Source organism: Sminthopsis crassicaudata, chromosome 3 (genome assembly GCF_048593235.1).
Source record: "Sminthopsis crassicaudata isolate SCR6 chromosome 3, ASM4859323v1, whole genome shotgun sequence".
Classification (NCBI taxonomy): Eukaryota; Metazoa; Chordata; class Mammalia; order Dasyuromorphia; family Dasyuridae; genus Sminthopsis; species Sminthopsis crassicaudata.
Genome location: NC_133619.1, coordinates 201,340,512 through 201,359,636, shown reverse-complemented (window position 1 = coordinate 201,359,636; position 19,125 = coordinate 201,340,512). Strand labels below are relative to the sequence as shown.

Below are 19,125 nucleotides of genomic sequence, written 5' to 3'. Positions count from 1 at the left end.
TGGACTAATACAATATTAAATATCAGAGCTATCTATTTTGCTACTACGAACACCTTTATGGACTCCTGAGTGTATTCATTGAAACTAACCTCTGCTAATTAACACCATTAGGTAATTGCAGGAGAAAGCCCTTCATCTCCTTATCAGTTTTGCAAGCGCTGATATAAACTGAGTCTAATGATATTCCAGCAATAGTCTTCAGCAGATTTTTCCTGCTGAAATGTTCAGTGTTTTGTTCACTTTTAAAAATTTTACTTTTCACCTATTCCTTTATATAACCAAACGTAAGATATGTATGAAGAAAAATTTTAAAAAGCGAACTACTTTGACCTGGTTGCAAGAGAAGGAAAGATACCCGTGCTCTTTTTACTAAACCGGCTTTCTTTACCCTGTCCCACCCCCACAAACTCTGAAAAGCTTCCTGGAAAATGTCCTGTTTCTGGGATGGATCTTGTCCCACTATTATCACTTTCCCCAGCAGGGGCTGGGGAACCTGGAGCTGGCAACCTCTCCCCTCCCTCTTGCTTACTACCGCAGCTTTGCTGCCTCGCTCTCTGGCACTGGGACAAAGTAAATAGAGAACAAACTGACGCCGAAGACGAAGCCGAAGCAGAAGCAGTCGAAGCTGCAGAAGCAGTCGAAGCTGCCGCAGCACAGACAAAACTGCACATTTCATCGCGCAATCTTTGGTGCTAGGCCTTCTCACAATGAAGATCCTTGGAGGGAGCTGCGTTGCCTTTATTCTGAGTCTCTTTCTCATGATCCAGATCTCAGAAGCAGAAAACTGTGAGTAATCAATTGTGCTGATACATAACCCTGCCTGGTCTCCTGTCCTCCATCCAACCCCCAGACATTTTTGTCAAGTTCTATTTCTTGGTCTTTTGGATATTCTTTTCCCTGGGTCTTTTCATCTAATTCTGTCTCCCTCACCCCTTCTCTCCTAGTGGAAGTCTAATAGAATCAGAACTAAGTTGATTGGGGAGCAACTGCATTCATCTAAAAAGATGTGTAATGGAGGGGGAGGATCGGGTAGAAAAAATATTTGAAAGGTTGTGACAGTAATTTACTGCTGACTTGTCTTCTTTTGGAACCATTCTAAAGGATACTAGGATTAATTAATAATAACGCAATTTTTGTCTTGGCACATCCTCCTTTCCTTCACTTATCTCCCAATTTAAGAATAAAGTTCTTAATCAGGGAAGGATTCAAACTCTGGAATCCAGAAAAGCCAAACTTCATTCTCCACTCTACCCCACTGCTCACCCTGCCCCCATCAGTAATCAACTCAAAACATCCCTCCCTTTCTCCAGCATCTCCACCTAGCGTTGTTCAATGCCCCTGTACTTTGAACTTCTATTGACTCACATTGCCACACAAAAGAAGGATGACAGCTTGTTCTTTAGTAGGTTTCTGTTCCATGGTAACTTCGAGATCAAAAGAAGGCATGTTAAAACTTGCTACCTAGATCACTTGATCACATTTTAACACTAGGTATATTGAAAAAATTAATTTGCTTCCTTGACATGTTTAGAGTAGCTTTCCATGTATTCATACCTTGAATTGTCTCCTATTATCTTCTGTGGGATACATAATACATATTTTTGGAAGAGTAGAGTATTTCCACATTTGGAGGATTAGTTTGATTTCTAAGTCTTGTTATTACTATTTAAAGGTCGCTTGAGATGAATTATCTGAAAGGGCGATGTTTTTTGTTTTGTTTTGTTTTTTTAAATTAGGTAGGATCATGATAAGTAAGATTGTACCTCAAATTTTTTCTCTCAGTACCGAAGGAGATGAAAACCTTGAACTCTAAAAATAGCTTCTGTAGCTTTTGGTAAATAAATGGAAAAGAATCCAAATTTAGTAATTTCAAATTAGAAATTAAGGTGAGCTATGAATTGGAACAAAACAACACTGATTTTGCATACATCAAAATTGTTTTATGTATTTAAATTGATGGAATTTCTGTTTCTCTGAAGCAAAATGGGAAACCTCAACACAAAATGACTTATTTATAAGATTCCTTTATTTTAGCTCTTAAAAATCTAGATGGAATTTATATAAATCAATAGAGATTTGGGGAATTTTCCTGAGAATTTTGCTTTACTGAGGAAAAAGAACAAAAGTCCCTTGCCTTTCTCAAATACTACCCAGTTTAATGTTGTTATGGAAATTTGCCAAGCTTCTTTTTCAAGAGAGTTACTTATTCTGAATATTAGATAAATATGTATTTATATTTATGGAATGAAGATCCCTCTCTTTAACTATTGGTTTCTTTCCTTACTAATTCTCATACTGGATTCTAAGTCAATCAAACAAGTATGTTCTGATCTTCCTCGAAAATGTATGAGACAATGATCCAAGAAAATTTCAAAAGACCGATGATACAAAATGCTACCCATTTTATTTTATTTTATTTTTTAAATTATTTTTTTATTATATATTTTTTATAATATTATCCCTTGTATTCATTTTTCCAAATTATCCCCCCCTCCCTCGACTTCCTCCCCCTGATGACAGGCAATCCTATACATTCTACATGTGTTACAATATAACCTAGATACAATACATGTGTGTAAATACCATTTTCTTGTTGCACAATAAGCATTAGATTCCGAAGGTACATGTAACCTGGGCAGACAGATATTAGTGCTAACAATTTACATTCACTTCCCAGTGTTTCTTCTCTGGGTGTAGCTACCTCTGTCCATCATTGATCAACTGGAAGTGAGTTGGCTCTTCCTTATGTTGAAGATTTCCACTTCCATCAGAATACATCCTCATACAGTATTGTTGTTGAAGTGTACAGTGATCTTCTGGTTCTGCTCATTTCCCTCAGCATCAGTTGATGTAAATCTCTCCAAGCCTCTCTGTATTCCTCCTGCTGGTCATTTCTTAACAGAAAATGCTACCCATTTTAAAGAAAGCTATAAATTCTGAGGGCAGATTGAACTTTTTCACTTTCATATCTTTTTCACTTAATTTTTCTGAGGGTTTTTTTAATAGTTTTTATTTGCTAGATATATTCATGGGTGATTTTACAACATTGACAATTGCCAAAACTTTTGTTCTAATTTTTCCTCTCCTTCCCCTGCCCCCAGATAGCAGGTTGACCAATACATATTCAATATGTTAAAGTACAAATTAAATACAATATATGTATACATGACCAAACAGTTGTTTTGCTGTCCAAAAAGAATGGGACTTTGAAATAGTGTACAATTAGCCTGTGAAGGAAATCCAGAATGCAGGCGGACAAAATTAGAGGGATTGGGAATTCTATGTAGTGGTTCATAGTCATCTCCCAGAGTTCTTTTGCTGGGTGTAGCTGGTTCAGTTCATTACTGCACTATTGGAACTGATTTGGTTCATCTCATTGTTGAAAGTGGCCACATCCATCAGAATTGATCATCATATAGTATTGTTTTAACATTAAATTTTTAAAATTTGAGTTCTAACTTCTCTCTGTTTCTTGCTCCTCCTTCATCCCTTGAGAAGGCAAGCAACATGATATTGATTATTCATGTAAAGTTATGTCCATATTAGCCATGTTACAAAAGACAACACATACACACAACCTTCAGAAAAATTAAGTGAAAAAGGTATGAAAGTGAAAAAGTTCAATCTGCCCTCAGAATTTATAGTCTTTCTTTAAAATGGGTAGCATTTTGTATCATGGGTCTTTTGAAATTTTCTTGGATCATTGTCTCATTCAGAATAAGCTAAGTCTTTCACACTTGATCATCCTTAAAATACTACGGTTACTGTGTATATTGTTGCCTTGGTTTTGCTCACTTCATTTATTTCAGTTCAAATAAGACTGCCCAGGTTTTTCAGAAATCATTCTACTCATCTTTCTTATGGCACAATAGTATTCCATCACAATCATATACCCCACAACTTGTTCAGCCATTTCCCATTTGATAGATATCCCTTCAATTTCAAATTCTTTGACACCACACACACACACACACACACACACACACACACACACACACACACACACACACACACACACACAAAGCATGGAAGAATATTTAATCTGGATATAGTTTTGAATCAGTTGAGTGCAAGTTCCTTAACATGTGTTGGTCATGTTGGCATGCTGACCAAGTCTGAGAGAGAACCACTTATACATTTTTTTTAAAGTTAGCTGTTGTATAAAGGCCATTGGAAGCTACCACAATGACCTTATGCCTTATTATTTGAATAAATTAAGTCATAAGGATGATTTCAATATCTTTTAAGGAAAATCTATCCTCTTTTATATGAAGGACACTATTCCTAATACAATCCCTCAATTGCCCCATAACTGAATCAATAAATCCTGGAAGAGGATATTACAGAGTAGGAGTGTGCATAAATTGGACAAGGAACATAGACCCAGAGATGGGATGGTATAGCCATTGGGAAGGATAGTTAGAATGAAGAAATTAGGAGATAGAGATGAAATAAATGATTTTGGACACAGGATAATATCTAAAATATAGAGCCAGTTTTGCTCAGCATTAGTTCTTTTGAAGTGATGTTTTCTCAGACTGGAGTACAGGAGAAGGAAGGAATGGTAGGAGTAGAAAAATAAAAGCAGTAACAGAGAAATTGGTCAGAAGGAAGCCCAACTTTGTACTTCATAAGTTTTAACCTCATGAGAAACAGTGATTAAATTAGGAATAAATGAGGTACAATCATGAACCAGAGAACAGAATTTTAGAATAAATTAAAGGAGAGAAAGCAAAAAAAAAAAAAAAAAAAAAAAACAACAACATTTTTTAAAATGTGTATTTAAAGAATGAGATATATATCTTATCCTGGAGGTAAAAGAGTCCTTTTAAAGAGAATAGGAGGTTTTGAATTAATCATTTAATTGAGGACAAGAAAATGGACAAAGGAAGAAAAAATAGTTAAATGAAAGAAAAAATAAGAAAAAGTAAATCATGAAAGCAAAATGGGGAATGTAGGAGAAAGGTTAATAAATGGGAAAAGTGTGTGTGTGTGTGTGTGTATGTGTGTGTGTGTGTGTGTGTGTGTGTGTGTGTGTGTGTGTGTGTGTGTGTGTGTAGAAAACTATAGGAATGGAATTGCAATATAGTTTAAGAAAAACTAATTGTAAAGATAAAATATTTTACTTAGATAAGAAAAGGGAGTAAGATAATCAAAGAAGCAAAACAATCTAAAGAGAAATAATATAAAATTCTCTCCTTGGCTTTCAAAGTTATTTACAATCTGGCTCCTTCCTACTTCTCCTGGCTCCTTAACACTTTCCTTACCTTCACTTATTCTCCAGTTGGCTTTCTTGCTTTGTTCTTTTTTGGTCATAACACTCCCATCCTTATGCCTTTTTATTGAATACAATACTCTCTCTTTGGTATTTGCCTCCTGTTTTTCCTGGCTTCCTTCAAATTTCAGCCTCTATTCTACCTCCTGAAAGAGGACTTTTCTTGTTTCCTTCAAAGCCAGAGCTTTATTATATATTACGCAAGTACAAAGGTCTGACCATATCACTCCTTATACAATAAATTGCAATGGTTTTCTATTTCCTCTGAGATCAAATATAAAATCTTGTAAAGGCCTTTATAATATAACCTCTTCCTACTTTTTTCCAGTGACACTGGTCTCTTCTGTTCTTCAAAAATGAAACTCTATTCTGACTTTAGGCATTTTCCATAGTTGTTTCTCATGTCTGCCTCCCTCTTCCCTATCCTCTTTAAAATCTCAGATAAAATCCCAGCTTCTGTAAGAAACTTTCCTCAGTACTCTTTAATCTTAATGTCTTCTCTTTGAGTCTTTCTCCATTTTATCCTGTGTATATCCTCTTTGCAGGGTATTGTTGTTTTCTCTATTCACTATAAGTTCTTTGAGAAGAACAATTTTTTATCTTTGTATCCTTAGCATTTAGTATAGTATTTAGCACATAGTAGGTGTTTAATAAGTACTTGTTGACTGATTAGCTGGCCATTCTTCAATCTCCCAAGTTCATAATGATGGTGATACTTTCAACTTTTCACTCTGTCTCATACTACATATTCAATAAGTTTCTTAATCTTACAGTTACTACCTCCATAGCATTGCTAGCATCTGCCCCCTTCTTTCTATTCTCACAGCTTACACTTTAGCACAGGTCCTCATAGCTTGCAATTTAGGTATTTATTCAGTCTATCCTTTACATTGATACCCAAGTGATTTTCCTTAAATGTAAATATAAGCGCATCACTTCTCTATTTAATTGAATCTTTTAACTCCCGATAACTTTTAGGGCAAAATTAAAACCACCCTGTTTAGCTTTTAAAGACCTTCACTGACCTGCAGCTATCTTTTCAGTCTAACTTTCCATAACTCCTCTTTCTTTATTCTGTGATAAATTGGACTTTTCTTGATTTCTTACATACACTACCCCACCTCCCATCTCTGTGCTATTACATTGCTTTGTCTCCTATGCACAGAACACATTCCTTCTTCATTTGTATCTCACACAATCCCTCTCTTCCTCAAGAATCAGTTCAATTACCATCTTCTATTTGAAGCCTTGTCTGGACTGAAGGCTAGTACCCTCACTCTTTGTCTACCTTGTATTTTATTACTTTGTATTTATTTGAATTTAGCATATGTATATTTATTACATATAGAATTTTATTTATACTTGTCTTCCTTAAGTTTTTTTTTGTAAGTAGAAAGTGTTTCATTCATTATAACTGTTTATACCAATACTTGGCAACATCAAGAAGTATTTATTAAGCACTTATTATGTACCAAGTACTATATAAAGCACTGAGGATACAAAGAAAGGCAAAAACAGAACCTGTCCTCAAATAAGTCACATTCTACTTGAGGAGACAACAAGCAAGCAACCATATATCATATATAATAAAGGCTCTGGTATTGAGGGGAATAGGGAAAGCCATAGAAACCAGGAGACAAGTACAAAAGGGAGAGCATTCTAGAAATAGGGGACAGTCAAAAAATACATGGAATTGGAGATGGAATGTCATGAGGAAGGAAGAGCAAAGCAAGAAGGCCAGGGTCACTAGGAGTGTAGGTAGAAAGTGGTACATTTTTAAGAAAACTAGAGATGTAGAAAGGATCCAGGTTGTAAATAGCTTTAAGAGATCAGTACTAAACAAAATATGTATGGGTTTTGGATTGGTAATATCTATGCAAATGTTGGTAGAAGGGGAGAGGAGTCACTTATCCTTTAAATTCTCACCTCACATAAAAGTTGGAAGATAGTATATTACAAAAGGGATAAATTTTTATGTAACCTCCTGCATAGGATTCAAAAGAGAATTCATGTAATAAGGAATTCTCTCTCCTGGATTCTGTTGGTTCACATCTATGTAGTAAAAAGCTTATCTGAAATAAAGGGCTTTTGGTTTCCTCTAGGTTATCAGTCTCTCTGTGTGCTCACTTAACTCTCTTATTTATCTACATGACTGGCTGAGGAAATTTATTATAAATTCCCTCCAAAGTAATTATGGTCTCTCAGTGAAAATCAGCGTCTAGCCTCATGCTCAATCAAAATGTGTCTCTTTTTATCCACACTTGCACATATCTATCTCCTGCTCATTACCAATGCTGCTGTTATTAACCACATAATAGTAATCAGTGAGTTCAAATTTTCTTTATATAAAATGGAAACAAATGATAGTGGTGAAAGAATTGAGAGCAAAGAGTGAGGAAATACCTTTGGGGGGATATATGGCAAGCAGTGTTAACAATATTAACTGCAGCCAAAATCAGTTTTTTTCCAATTTAGGTTCCATCTTCCTTTGGAGAAGTGGGATAGTTAATGAAAGTGGGGGAGGAATTGAATGAGGGAGAGGTCTCTCTAATAATCTCTTTCACTATTTTAGCAGTTTTTCTTTTGGGATCCCACTTTAAAAGAAAAAATCTCCAGATTCCTTATCATATCCATCTATTAGCACAATAACTGTTTTGGTAGCCACAGTAGTAGGAGAGACTTTTCAGAGCCTTTGTAGGAAATATCAGGTAAACATAAGCCCAAAGATCTAAATCAATGTTCCAACTCAAATTGTCACATGAGACCAAAATGGAAAATTAATTCCAAACTCCAACCTTGAGTCAGTTCAGCACCATTAAAGTTGATATCCTAGACACATCATGACTCAATCTGTCCAAAACAGAATTAGGATTTTTCTATCTGCCCCCAAAAAATTTCCTTGAAAAAAGTCATAGAAGGTCTAAAACATCATTCACTTGGTGGACTCTAGATTATTATCTTCATGGCAATGTACATTATAGATTAAGGCAGAATTTTGAGAAGAGGGCTGGACTAATAGAATCATAAGATATAGAACTGGAAGGAACCCTATAGGTCATCTAATCTAATCCTCATTTTGAGGTTGATGAGAATCAAAGAGAGTAAGTGACTTGTACAAGTTCACATAGCCATTATGTTCCAGAAATGAGTCTGAAATTCAGTTCTCCCTGTTGACAATGCTGTTGTCTAGCCAGTAGCAAAAATTTTATAGAACATTGTTCAAATGAATGAGTTTATGGCAAGTAGCTGGGTTAAGGTAAAAGAAGAATGAATGTACAATACTAATTTACTTAGAGAGAGTGTGGAAGTTATTACAGGTCAGACTAGTAATTCTTTAAAGTAAAATGCTATAATAGAAGACAATTATACATAATCAACCCAGGGACTTTTCTGTTTGTATTACATGGATATTTAGTTGATGAGAACAATCACTGGATTCTGGTCATTTGAAGGGCCAGAACAATAATTACAGAATTAACAGAATTGGGCCTTCACAGATATGAAAGTTGGGAGATCACTGATCATTTAGTTGCAACTGTACCCAGAAGAGTTCCCACAATTCTATGTTTGACTAGTTGTTATCTAGCCTCTGTTCAAAAGAGTTCCAAGGAAAGAAAACTGCTTAATAATCAAAATGGCTCATTCCATTTTAGAAGGCTGCAGTTTATTTAAAAAATTTTTTTCCTGACATAAAACTCAGTTTACTGCTTTTCAACTTTCTCTCCATTTCCTCCAGATCTGCCCTCAGAAGCCAACCAGAACAGGTATAATCCTTTTTCCAGAAGAAAACTGTGCAAATATTTGATCAAAACTTTTATGCTCCTTATTTCTCCTACCTTCCACCAGGTCTTCTCTTGTTCAGGCTAAACATTCCCTGGTCCTCAATCAGTCCTCATATGACATAAACTCATGGTCCTTCGTTTTCCTAGTTGATCTCTAATTACTCTCCAACTTATCTTCTCAAACTTTTCTTCTTGAATGGAACACAAAAATCCAGAGGAGTGCAGAACATAAAGAGACTAGGAACTGCTATCACCCTGAGAGATCATTAACTTCAGACAAGGCTCTAAACTGCATTGGCAGAGAGATTTTGCTGTACCAGCAAAATCACAGATGTCTATCTTTGAGAAGATATAAATAACTATTTCAAAGTATTTCACAGTATAGAGTAACTTGAAGTTTTATTTAAAATAAAAGTTTCAGCTGTGCAAAATGTTGTGAGAACCAGTAGTTCATACTTTTTTGTTTGTTTGAGAGAGGTGGGAGAGAGTATTTTGAAATCAAACTAATTGCTTTATAGCTGCTTTTTAAAATATGCAGGAATAGTTTGCTTGCTCTTTTTCAAAACATAAACACAATCCTAGGGAACCAGTTATATGTGCTAACCCCAAGTCAAATAAATCCCAAACGAAAATTTCAAGTGGCGTCTCCAGCAATCAGACTTCAAAACCAGGGGTATTTTGGTGTCCCACAGTGTGAGGGTCAAATGGACAAGGAAATCTGACAACAATAGTTGGACTTCTCTAATGGAACTTCCCATCAAAATTCCAGGAAGCAGGATTAATTTGTGATGAATTTTTTTTTTTTTTTTTTTTTTTTTTTTTTTTTTTTTTTTAAGAAATGAAGGGATTAAAAGAAATTACTTCCTATAGTTACATAGCTTAGAATCCCAGGCAACTGCCTCCCAAAGCAAGCTAGTGAGACAGACAAATGCTCCTCCTTCCCCCAAACATGTCCATACTTCCAACAACAGCTTAGAACAACAATCCCTTACATTTTTGAAGAGGCCTTCTTTAGGGTAATGAGTGGCCCTCTCAGTCTTTTTGGTAAACAGTACATCAGCAACAGTTTGGGAACATTCAGGCAGTCCTGATGCCTCTGTAAACAAACAATAGTATGTCTGGTGTGGGAAGAGAGATTTTTCCCTTGTTTTGCACCCCAAGTGTTTGAGTAATTCTTGTAGAGAGTAATGACTTTTTTACTCTTGTTGATGTTATTTACTATTGGCAATTCATTAGCCTTTTCTTTCTCATATATATCTACATTAAAATTTGAGAGGGCTGCTAAATTTTCTTATTACCAAATCACTTTATTTCTCCAGTAATAAATAAATTCCAGCTGTCACTATTTACATTTCAAATCCAAATGATCTAAAGATCAGTCTGATATCATCCTAATTGTAATACATTTATTCTTCTCTTCCTTCTCATTTGGTTGTTTCTTATCTCATCCTCTTTGAGTTTCTTAAAGCATTTTATAATATTCTTAAATGTTCAGTCTTCTTGACTTTGATAATAAGAACCCAGGCCTTTTTGATTCGGAGGCCAATAACACTGCTTTTCATGAGATGAGTACAGATATAATTATTTCTGTTCAACTGTAGCTGAAAAAACTGATGCTCAGAATTGTATCATGTACTGTAATAATTCAATTAATATTATGTATAATATTGTTGAATTCTAACTAAAAGTAGTCAGAAAATACAAATTTTAAAAAATAAATTGTGTTTTTAAAGTCATTTCATATCTAGAGATATGATTTCCCCAGTAGTTAGTGTTTTCTCCTTTCACTTACCTGGTAATCTGTATACATATTCCTAGTAGAATGTAAGATTAATGTGGTCAGGGATTCTGTGTTTATGTATGTGTATATGTGAGAATGTGTGTGTATGTGTGCACATGTAAATGATTGTGCTCACAGTAGAAATAGTGGGTATCTAATTAATATTAAATTATAATGACACTTTTTGTTCAAACATCAAGTAAGGATTAATTGCTCCTCCAAACTTTTTTTTTAGAATAAGTTTTATTTACAAAATAAATCAAGTCTAGTAGCAGTCTTTTTTGAAAGCCAATTTTGTTGTTCAATTGTGTCCCATTTTTAGTGAATCCACAAACCATAGCAAACCAAAACCATGAGGTTTTCTTGGCAAAAATACTGGAGTGTGTTGCCATTTCCTTTTCCAGTGAATTGGGGTAAATAGAAGTTAAGTGACTTACTTAGGGTCACACAACTAGTGAGTTTCTGATGTCAAATTTGAACTCAGTTTCTCCTGACTCCAGGCCCAGTGCTTATTCAACGAGCCATTAACTGCCTCTAGCCATCTGCTACAGGTTTAGAAAAGTTAAATGACTTAACTTGTTTTCATACTAAATATTAAAGGCAAGATTTAAATTCAGTCCTTCCTAATTTTGATTTTGGTATGCCAGACACTAAACCAAATTACCTTTCAAATAGAAATCTATTTACCTGTTTGAGAAGCTTTAGTTTACTCATTCTGTATTTCTTCTTTGCTTCTCAATAATGTTGAGGTCTTCCGTATAAAGAATGATGTATTGTAATTTTAGTTAGTATAAAAAGGTTTGTAATAAGATTCTTAAGTTTTTTTTTTCTTTGTTGAATGTAATTTTTATTGCATTATAATCCAGAAATTTGTATTTAATATTTCTGCATTACTTCATTTAGTTGTGAATTATTTATGCCTTAACAAATGATAAATTTTTGTGAATGTACCATGTGTGGCTGAGAAAAGGTATAATCCTTTCAAGTCTCATTCAGTATTCTCCATAGGTCTATGATTTAAATTTCCTAAGATTTAGTTCATCTAGCTAATTTCTTTTTTTTTCCCTTTTAATTTTTAATTTTTTTTTATTTTATAATTATAACTTTTTTTTTGACAGTACATATGCATGGGTAATTTTTTACAACATTATCCCTTGCACTTACTTCTATTCAGATTTTTTCCCTTTCTCCCCCAGCCCCCTCTCCCAGATGGCAGGCAGTCTTATACATGTTAAATATATTACAGTATATTCTAGATACAATATATGTGTGTAGAACCGAATTTCTTGTTGCACAGGAAGAATTGGATTCAGAAAGTAAAAATAACAGTTTACACTCATTTCCCAATGTTCCTTTTCTGGATGTAGCTGATTTAGTCCATCATTAATCAATTGGAATTGGATTAGCTCCTCTCTATGTTGAAGATATCCACTTCCATCAGCATACATCCTCGAACAGTATCATTGTTGAAGTGTATAATGATCCCCTAGTTCTGCTCATTTCACTCAGCATCAGGTGATGTAAGTCTCTCCAAGCCTCTCTGTATTTCTCCTGTTGGTCATTTCTTACAGAACAATAATATTCCATAACATTCATATAACATAATTTACCCAACCATTCTCCAATTGATGGGCATCCATTCAACTTCCAGCTTCTAACCACTATGAAAAGGGCTGCCACAAACATTTTGGCACATACATGTCCCTTTCCCTTCTTTAGTATTTCCTTGGGATATAAGCCCAGTATAGTAGTATGGCTGGGTCAAAGGGTATGCATATTTTGATAACTTTTTGGGCATAATTCCAAATTGCTCTCCAGAATGGTTGGATTCTTTCACAACTCCACCAACAATGCATCAGTGTCCCAGTTTTCCCACATCCCCTCCAACATTCATCGTTATTTGTTCCTGTCATCTTAGCCAATCTGACAGGTGTGTAATGATATCTCAGAGTTGTCTTAATTTGCATTTCTCTGATCAATAGTGATTTGGAACACTTTCATATGAGTGGAAACAGTTTCAATTTCATCATCTGAAAATTGTCTGTTCATATCCTTTGACCATTTCTCAATTGGAGAATGGCTTGATTTCTTATAAATTAAAGTCAATTCTCTGTATATTTTGGAGATGAGGCCTTTATCAGAACCTTTAATTGTAAAAATGTTTTCCCAATTTGTTACTTCCCTTCTAATATTGTTTACATTAGTTTTGTTTGTGCAGAAACTTTTTAATTTGGTATAATCAAAATTTTCTATTTTGTGATCAATAATGGTCTCTAGTTCTCTCTTGGACACAAACTCCTTCCTCCTCCACAAGTCTGAGAGGTAAACCATCCCATGTTCCTCAATTTTATTTATGATTTCGTTCTTTATGCCTAAATCTTGGACCCATTTTGATCTAATCTTAGTATGTGGTGTTAAATGTGGGTCCATGCCTAGTTTCTGCTATACTAATTTCCAGTTTTCCCAGCAGTTTTTGTCAAATAATGAATTCTTATCCCAAAATTTGGGATCTTTGGGTTTGTCAAACACTAGATTGCTATTTTTATTCACTATGAACCTATTTTTATTCACTGTGAACCTAACCTATGCCACTTATCAACTAGTCTATTTCTTAGCCAATACCAAATGGTTTTAGTGACTGTTGCTTTATAATATAGTTCTAGATCAGGTACAGCTAGACCACCTTCACTTAATTTTTTTTTCATTACTTCCCTTGAGATTCTCTACCTTTTGTTGTTCCATATGAATTCTGTTGTTATTTTTTCTAGGTTATTTAAATAGTTTCTTGGGAGTCTGATTGGTATAGCACTAAATAAATAGATTAGTTTGGGGAGTATTGTCATCTTAATTATATTCGCTCGGCCTATCTAAGAGCACTGAATGTCTTTCCAATTATTTAAATCTGACTTTATTTTTGCGGCAAGTGTTTTGTAATTTTGCTCATATAATTCCTGACTCTCCTTTGGTAGATATATTCCCAAATATTTTATACTATCGACCGTTATTTTGAATGGAATTTCTCTTTGTATCTCTTGCTGTTGGATTGTGTTGTTAATGTATAAAAATGCTGAGGATTTATATGGATTTATTTTGTATCCTGCCACTTTGCTAAAATTCTGAATTATTTCTAATAGCTTTTAGCAGCGTCTTTGGGGTTCTCTAAGTATACCATCATGTTATCTGCAAAGAGTGATAGTTTTATTTCCTCATTTCCTACTCTAATTCCTTGAATCTCTTTCTCGGCTCTTATTGCTGAGGCTAGAGTTTCTAGTACTATATTGAAAAGTAATGGTGATAGTGGGCAACCTTGTTTCACTCCTGATCTTATAGGGAAAGGGTCTAGTTTATCGACATTACATATGATGTTTACTGAAGGTTTTAAATATATGCTCCTTATTATTTTAAGGAATAGTCCATTTATTCCTATACTCTCAAGCGTTTTTATTAGGAATGGATGTTGGATTTTATCAAATGCTTTTTCTGCAAGATTCTTAAGTTTTACGTCACTGGCTTGTGAGGCTTCTTTTGAGCATTTTTCTAAATCTATCAAATGGAGATAATAACACATGTATCTTCTGTGTAGAAGTGTGTAATATTCTCTTTAAAATGTAATATTCTCTGTTGAGGTTTTCTTGGTGTGTCTGGAGGTAGCCTGACTTTCCGTTCAGTAATCTCACATGAGTAACCAGGGGTTAAAGTCCAAATCCTTTTTTGTCTCTTTCCAAGTCATATCTCCTTCCGGGGGCTGGGCAGCTTTTTGGAGAGCCTTTCAGTCTAGCCTTGAGCTCCCACTGGCCTTCTCTGGCTTTTTAATCTTCCAGAATGAATCCTGGCTGAGGCTCCTAGTTTATATATGCTCTCTTATCAAAGGTGTGAATCTTGTAGAACTATAGTAACTATAGTATAGTAGAACTGAACTAGAGAACTGTTAAGCACCATACTAAATTAGCTAACATTGTCTCTTATCAATGCCACTGACTTAGCTCCTTGTTTCAAATTTTGGCCCATAACTTTGTTGTTTGAAGAAAGTATTTTGTAATACTAAAAACCTATATAAATAAAGTTAGGGCCTTTGCCCTTTAGTATTTTCACCTCTTTTATGCTTATTTTTTCTGTGATACAGCCTTACTCATTTACATTGATACAGCCTCACTATTCTCCCTTACTTCCCTGAATTCCTTCAAGTACCAACTAAAATTCCCATCTTCTTTGAGAATCCTTCTTAGATTCAAACTAAACTATCTAGTGCCTTCCCTCTTTTGATTATCTCCAGTAATTTGTTTGTTTGCATTCAATTGTTTTCTTGTTATTTTATCCACTAAATTAAAAACTCCATTAGAGTAGTATCTTTTTATCTTTATAGCCTCCCAGCTTAGTAGTTTAGCACAGTGGTTAGTTAGAACATAATTAATACTTATAAATGGACTATGAATTCATTGCATTCTTTAAACAATTATTTATTAAGTGACCACAATATTCAAGATACTGTGCTTATTATATAGTGTACACAAAGATGAATAAGATTTAGTCCCTATCCCCTTATTATTAGTTGGGAAAATTAAATATTAGTAGAGCACAATAAGAACACAATAAGTACACAAGGCGGTATAAAACAAAGATGTAAGTTTACAGAACAGAAATATTACTTCCTAATATGGTAGGAATTATTAGTTATATTAGAAGATCAGGAAAAAAGAAGAGGTGGGATTTGAATTTATTTAAGGTAGTCTTATTAATGGAGTAGTTAGTAGTATGGGAGAATAGGGAGCAGGAGTCAGAGGATTTGCATTTAAATCCAACCTTAGAGACACTTACTAGCTTTGTGACTCTTGTCAAGTCACTTAACTTGTTGCCTCAGTTTCCTCTTCTGTAAAATGAGCTGGAGAAGGATATGGCAAAATGCTCTGGTATCTTTGACAAGAAAACCCTAAATAGTCATGAAGAGTTGGACATAACTGAAAATGACTGAACAACATAAAACAAGTCTTATTATTGAGCTACCCTGAATGAAAGGAAAATATCTTAGTTGATTAATTTTGGTAGAAATATAGTTAAATAAACTGAATGTTCATGATTCCCTCTGCCTTAAATATTCTTTCTGTTCAGTTCTTATTCTCCAAGAAGTAATTTCTCCCAAATATGAATTAATCTAATGCTTTATACCTTTCTTAATGCTTTCATGTTATGCCTTCTATTTGTTAGAATTCCTGACTGTCAATAAGCAGGATACTCCCCATATCACTGACTGTTATTCCTATTCTTTTGGTGAGTAAGGGAATGGATCAATAAGGATATTATTGGGGATATAACATCTACAAATCCTTTTTGTACTTCACTATATCAGCATTATGTCCTAGCTCCTAAGTAACATGCTCATCTCAACTCATGGGCATAAAAACACCTCAACTCCTCTGATGCCAGTTCTAAAAGGAATGTAATGAAAAGAATATATTAGGGTCATGCAAAGGATACATCTAGGGCTCCAAGTCCGAGCTGCCCAACTTCATCTTTTCATCCTGCCTGGATCAATCCTCAAACATTTTGCAACTTACAGGCTATGATCGATTTCCGGAAGCATCTATCATTTGTCTTCTTTGATACCAGACTCTTTACAGCAGCAATGTTTGGTAGCCCACAACATAATAGGAACTTCTTGGGAGAATTTCCCATACTTGGTTATCAACCCATCTATATGCTTTCTGCTGCTTCCTTATCCTGCTGTACTTTTCTTTCTCTACTATTTTAATAAAGTGAAAGAATCATTTTATCTGGATGTCAGAGATCTTGGGTTAAAATCCTAGCTCCACCATATAATGCCTTTGTTAACTTTGGAGAGTCACTTGGCCTTAGGAACTATTTCCTCTGTAAAACAAGAAGATTGGATAGATGTTCTTAAAGGTCACTTTTAGCTCTAGACTATGATTCCATGATTTGTTTTAAAAGATGTAACTATCTTTTAGTTAGAGATTGGAAATCTAATGATGTAGTAAATAGCATGCTAGTCTTGAAATCAAGATGTCAGTCAACAAGCTTTTATCAGGTAAGTACTCTGTTCCAGGCACTATGCTAAGTGTTGACTAGGTACAAGCATACCTTGTTTTATTGTACTTCACTTTGCTGTATGTTGCAAGTATTTTCTTCTTTTTTTCTTAAAACTTGAAAGTTTGTGGAAATTCTGCATTAAGCAAGTCTATCAATGCTATTTTTTCCAAAAGCATGCTCTCACATCATATAGCTGTATAATTTTTTTGATAATTCTTGCAATATTTCAATTTTTTCATTATTATTTTTCTTTTTTTTAAATTTTATTTATAAATTTTTTGACAGTATATATGCATGAGTAATTTTTTTTATAACATTATCCCTTGTATTCGTTTTTCCAAATTATCCCCTCTCTCCCTCTACTCCCTCCCCTTGATGACAGGCAATCCCATACATTTTACATGTGTTACAATATAACCTAGATACAACATATGTGTGTAAATACCATTTTCTTATTGCACATTAAGTATTAGATTCCGAAGGTATAAGTAACCTGGGTAGATAGACAGTAGTGCTAAAAATTTACATTCACTTCCCAGTGTTCCTTCTCTGGGTGGAGTTGTTTCTGTCCATCATTGATCAACTGGAAGTGAGTTGGATTTCTTTATGTTGAAGATATCCAATTCCATCAGAATACATTCTTCATACAACATTGAAGTGTACAGCGATCTTCTGGTTCTATTCATTTCACTCAGCATCAGTTGATGTAAGTCTCTCAAAGCCTCTCTGGATTCCTCCTGTTGGTCATTTCTTACAGAACAATAATATTCCATAACATTCATATACCATAATTTACCCAACCATTCTCCAATTGATGGACATCCATTCATCTTCCAGTTTCTAGCTACTACAAAAAGAGCTGCCACAAACATTTTGGCACATACAGGCCCCTTTCCCCTTCTCAGTATTTCTTTGGGATATAAGCCCAATAGTAGCACTGCTGGGTCAAAGGGTATGCACATTTTGATAACTTTTTGGGCATAATTCCAGATTGCTCTCCAGAATGGTTGGATTCTTTCACAACTCCACCAACAATGTATTAGTGTCCCAGTTTTCCCACATCCCCTCCAACATTCATCATTATTTGTTCCTGTCATCTTAGCCAATCTGACAGGTGTGTAGTGGTATCTCAGAGTTGTCTTAATTTGCATTTCTCTGATCAGTAGTGATTTGGAACACTTTCATATGAGTAGATATAATTTCAATTTCATCATCTGAGAATTATCTGTTCATATCCCTTGACCATTTATCAATTGGAGAATGGTTTGATTTCTTATAAATTAGGGTCAGTTCTCTATATATTTTGGAAATGAGACCTTTATCAGAACCTTTAACTTTAAAAAATATTTTCCCAGTTTGTTACTTCCCTTCTAATCTTGTTTGCATTAGTATTGTTTGTACAGAAACTTTTTAGTTTGATGTAATCAAAATCTTCTATTTTGTGATCAATAATGATCTCTAGTTCTCCTCTGGTCATAAATTCCTTTCTCCTCCACAGGTCTGAGAGGTAGACTATTCTCTGTTCCTCTAATCTATGACCTCGTTCTTTATGCCTAAATCATGGACCCATTTTGATCTTATCTTGGTATATGGTGTTAAGTGTGGATCCATATCTAATTTCTGCCATACTAAATTCCAGTTTTCCCAACAGTTTTTTTTCCAAATAATGAATTTTTATCCCTAATGTTGGTATCTTTGGGTTTGTCAAAGACTAGATTGCTATAGATGTACCCTTTTTTGTCCTTTGTATCTAATCTGTTCCACTGATCGACTGGTCTTAGCCAATACCAAATGGTTTTGGTGACTGCTGCTAAAAAATATATAGCTTTAGATCAGGTATACCTAGACCACTTTCATCTGACTTTTTTTCCCTTAGTTCCCTTGCAATTCTTGACCTTTTATTCTTCCATATGAATTTTGTTGTTATTTTTTCTAGGTCATTAAAATAGTTTCTTGGGAATCTGATTTCATAGCACTAAATAAATAGATTAGTTTGGGGAGTATTGTCATCTTTATTATATTTGCTCGACCTATCCAAGAGCACTGAATGTCTTTCCAATTATTTAAATCTGACTTTATTTTTGTGGCAAATGTTTTGTAATTTTGCTCATATAATTCTTGACTATTCTTTGGTAGATGGATTCCCAAATATTTTATACTCTCAACATCTGTTTGCACTGGAATTTCTCTTTGTATCTCTTGCTGTTGCATTTTGTTGGTGATATATAAAAATGCTGAGGATTTAT

The 19,125-nt window shown here is 34.5% G+C and overlaps 1 protein-coding gene across 4 annotated transcripts in view; it reads left to right on the top strand.

Annotated features, from left to right (window-relative positions):
* Nucleotides 1-555: 555 nt before the first annotated feature.
* PROS1 (protein S) overlaps nt 556-19,125 on the top strand; it is a 105,474-nt gene continuing 86,904 nt past the window's right edge. For 2 of the 4 annotated variants that reach the window (XM_074299820.1, XM_074299819.1), the window contains exon 1: nt 556-786. In XM_074299820.1, coding sequence (XP_074155921.1) covers nt 708-786 — 79 coding nt within the window. In that variant the 5' untranslated portion in view covers nt 556-707. The remainder of the gene's footprint in view (nt 787-19,125) is intronic. The other 2 variants (XM_074299822.1, XM_074299821.1) reach the window with 1 other exon arrangement.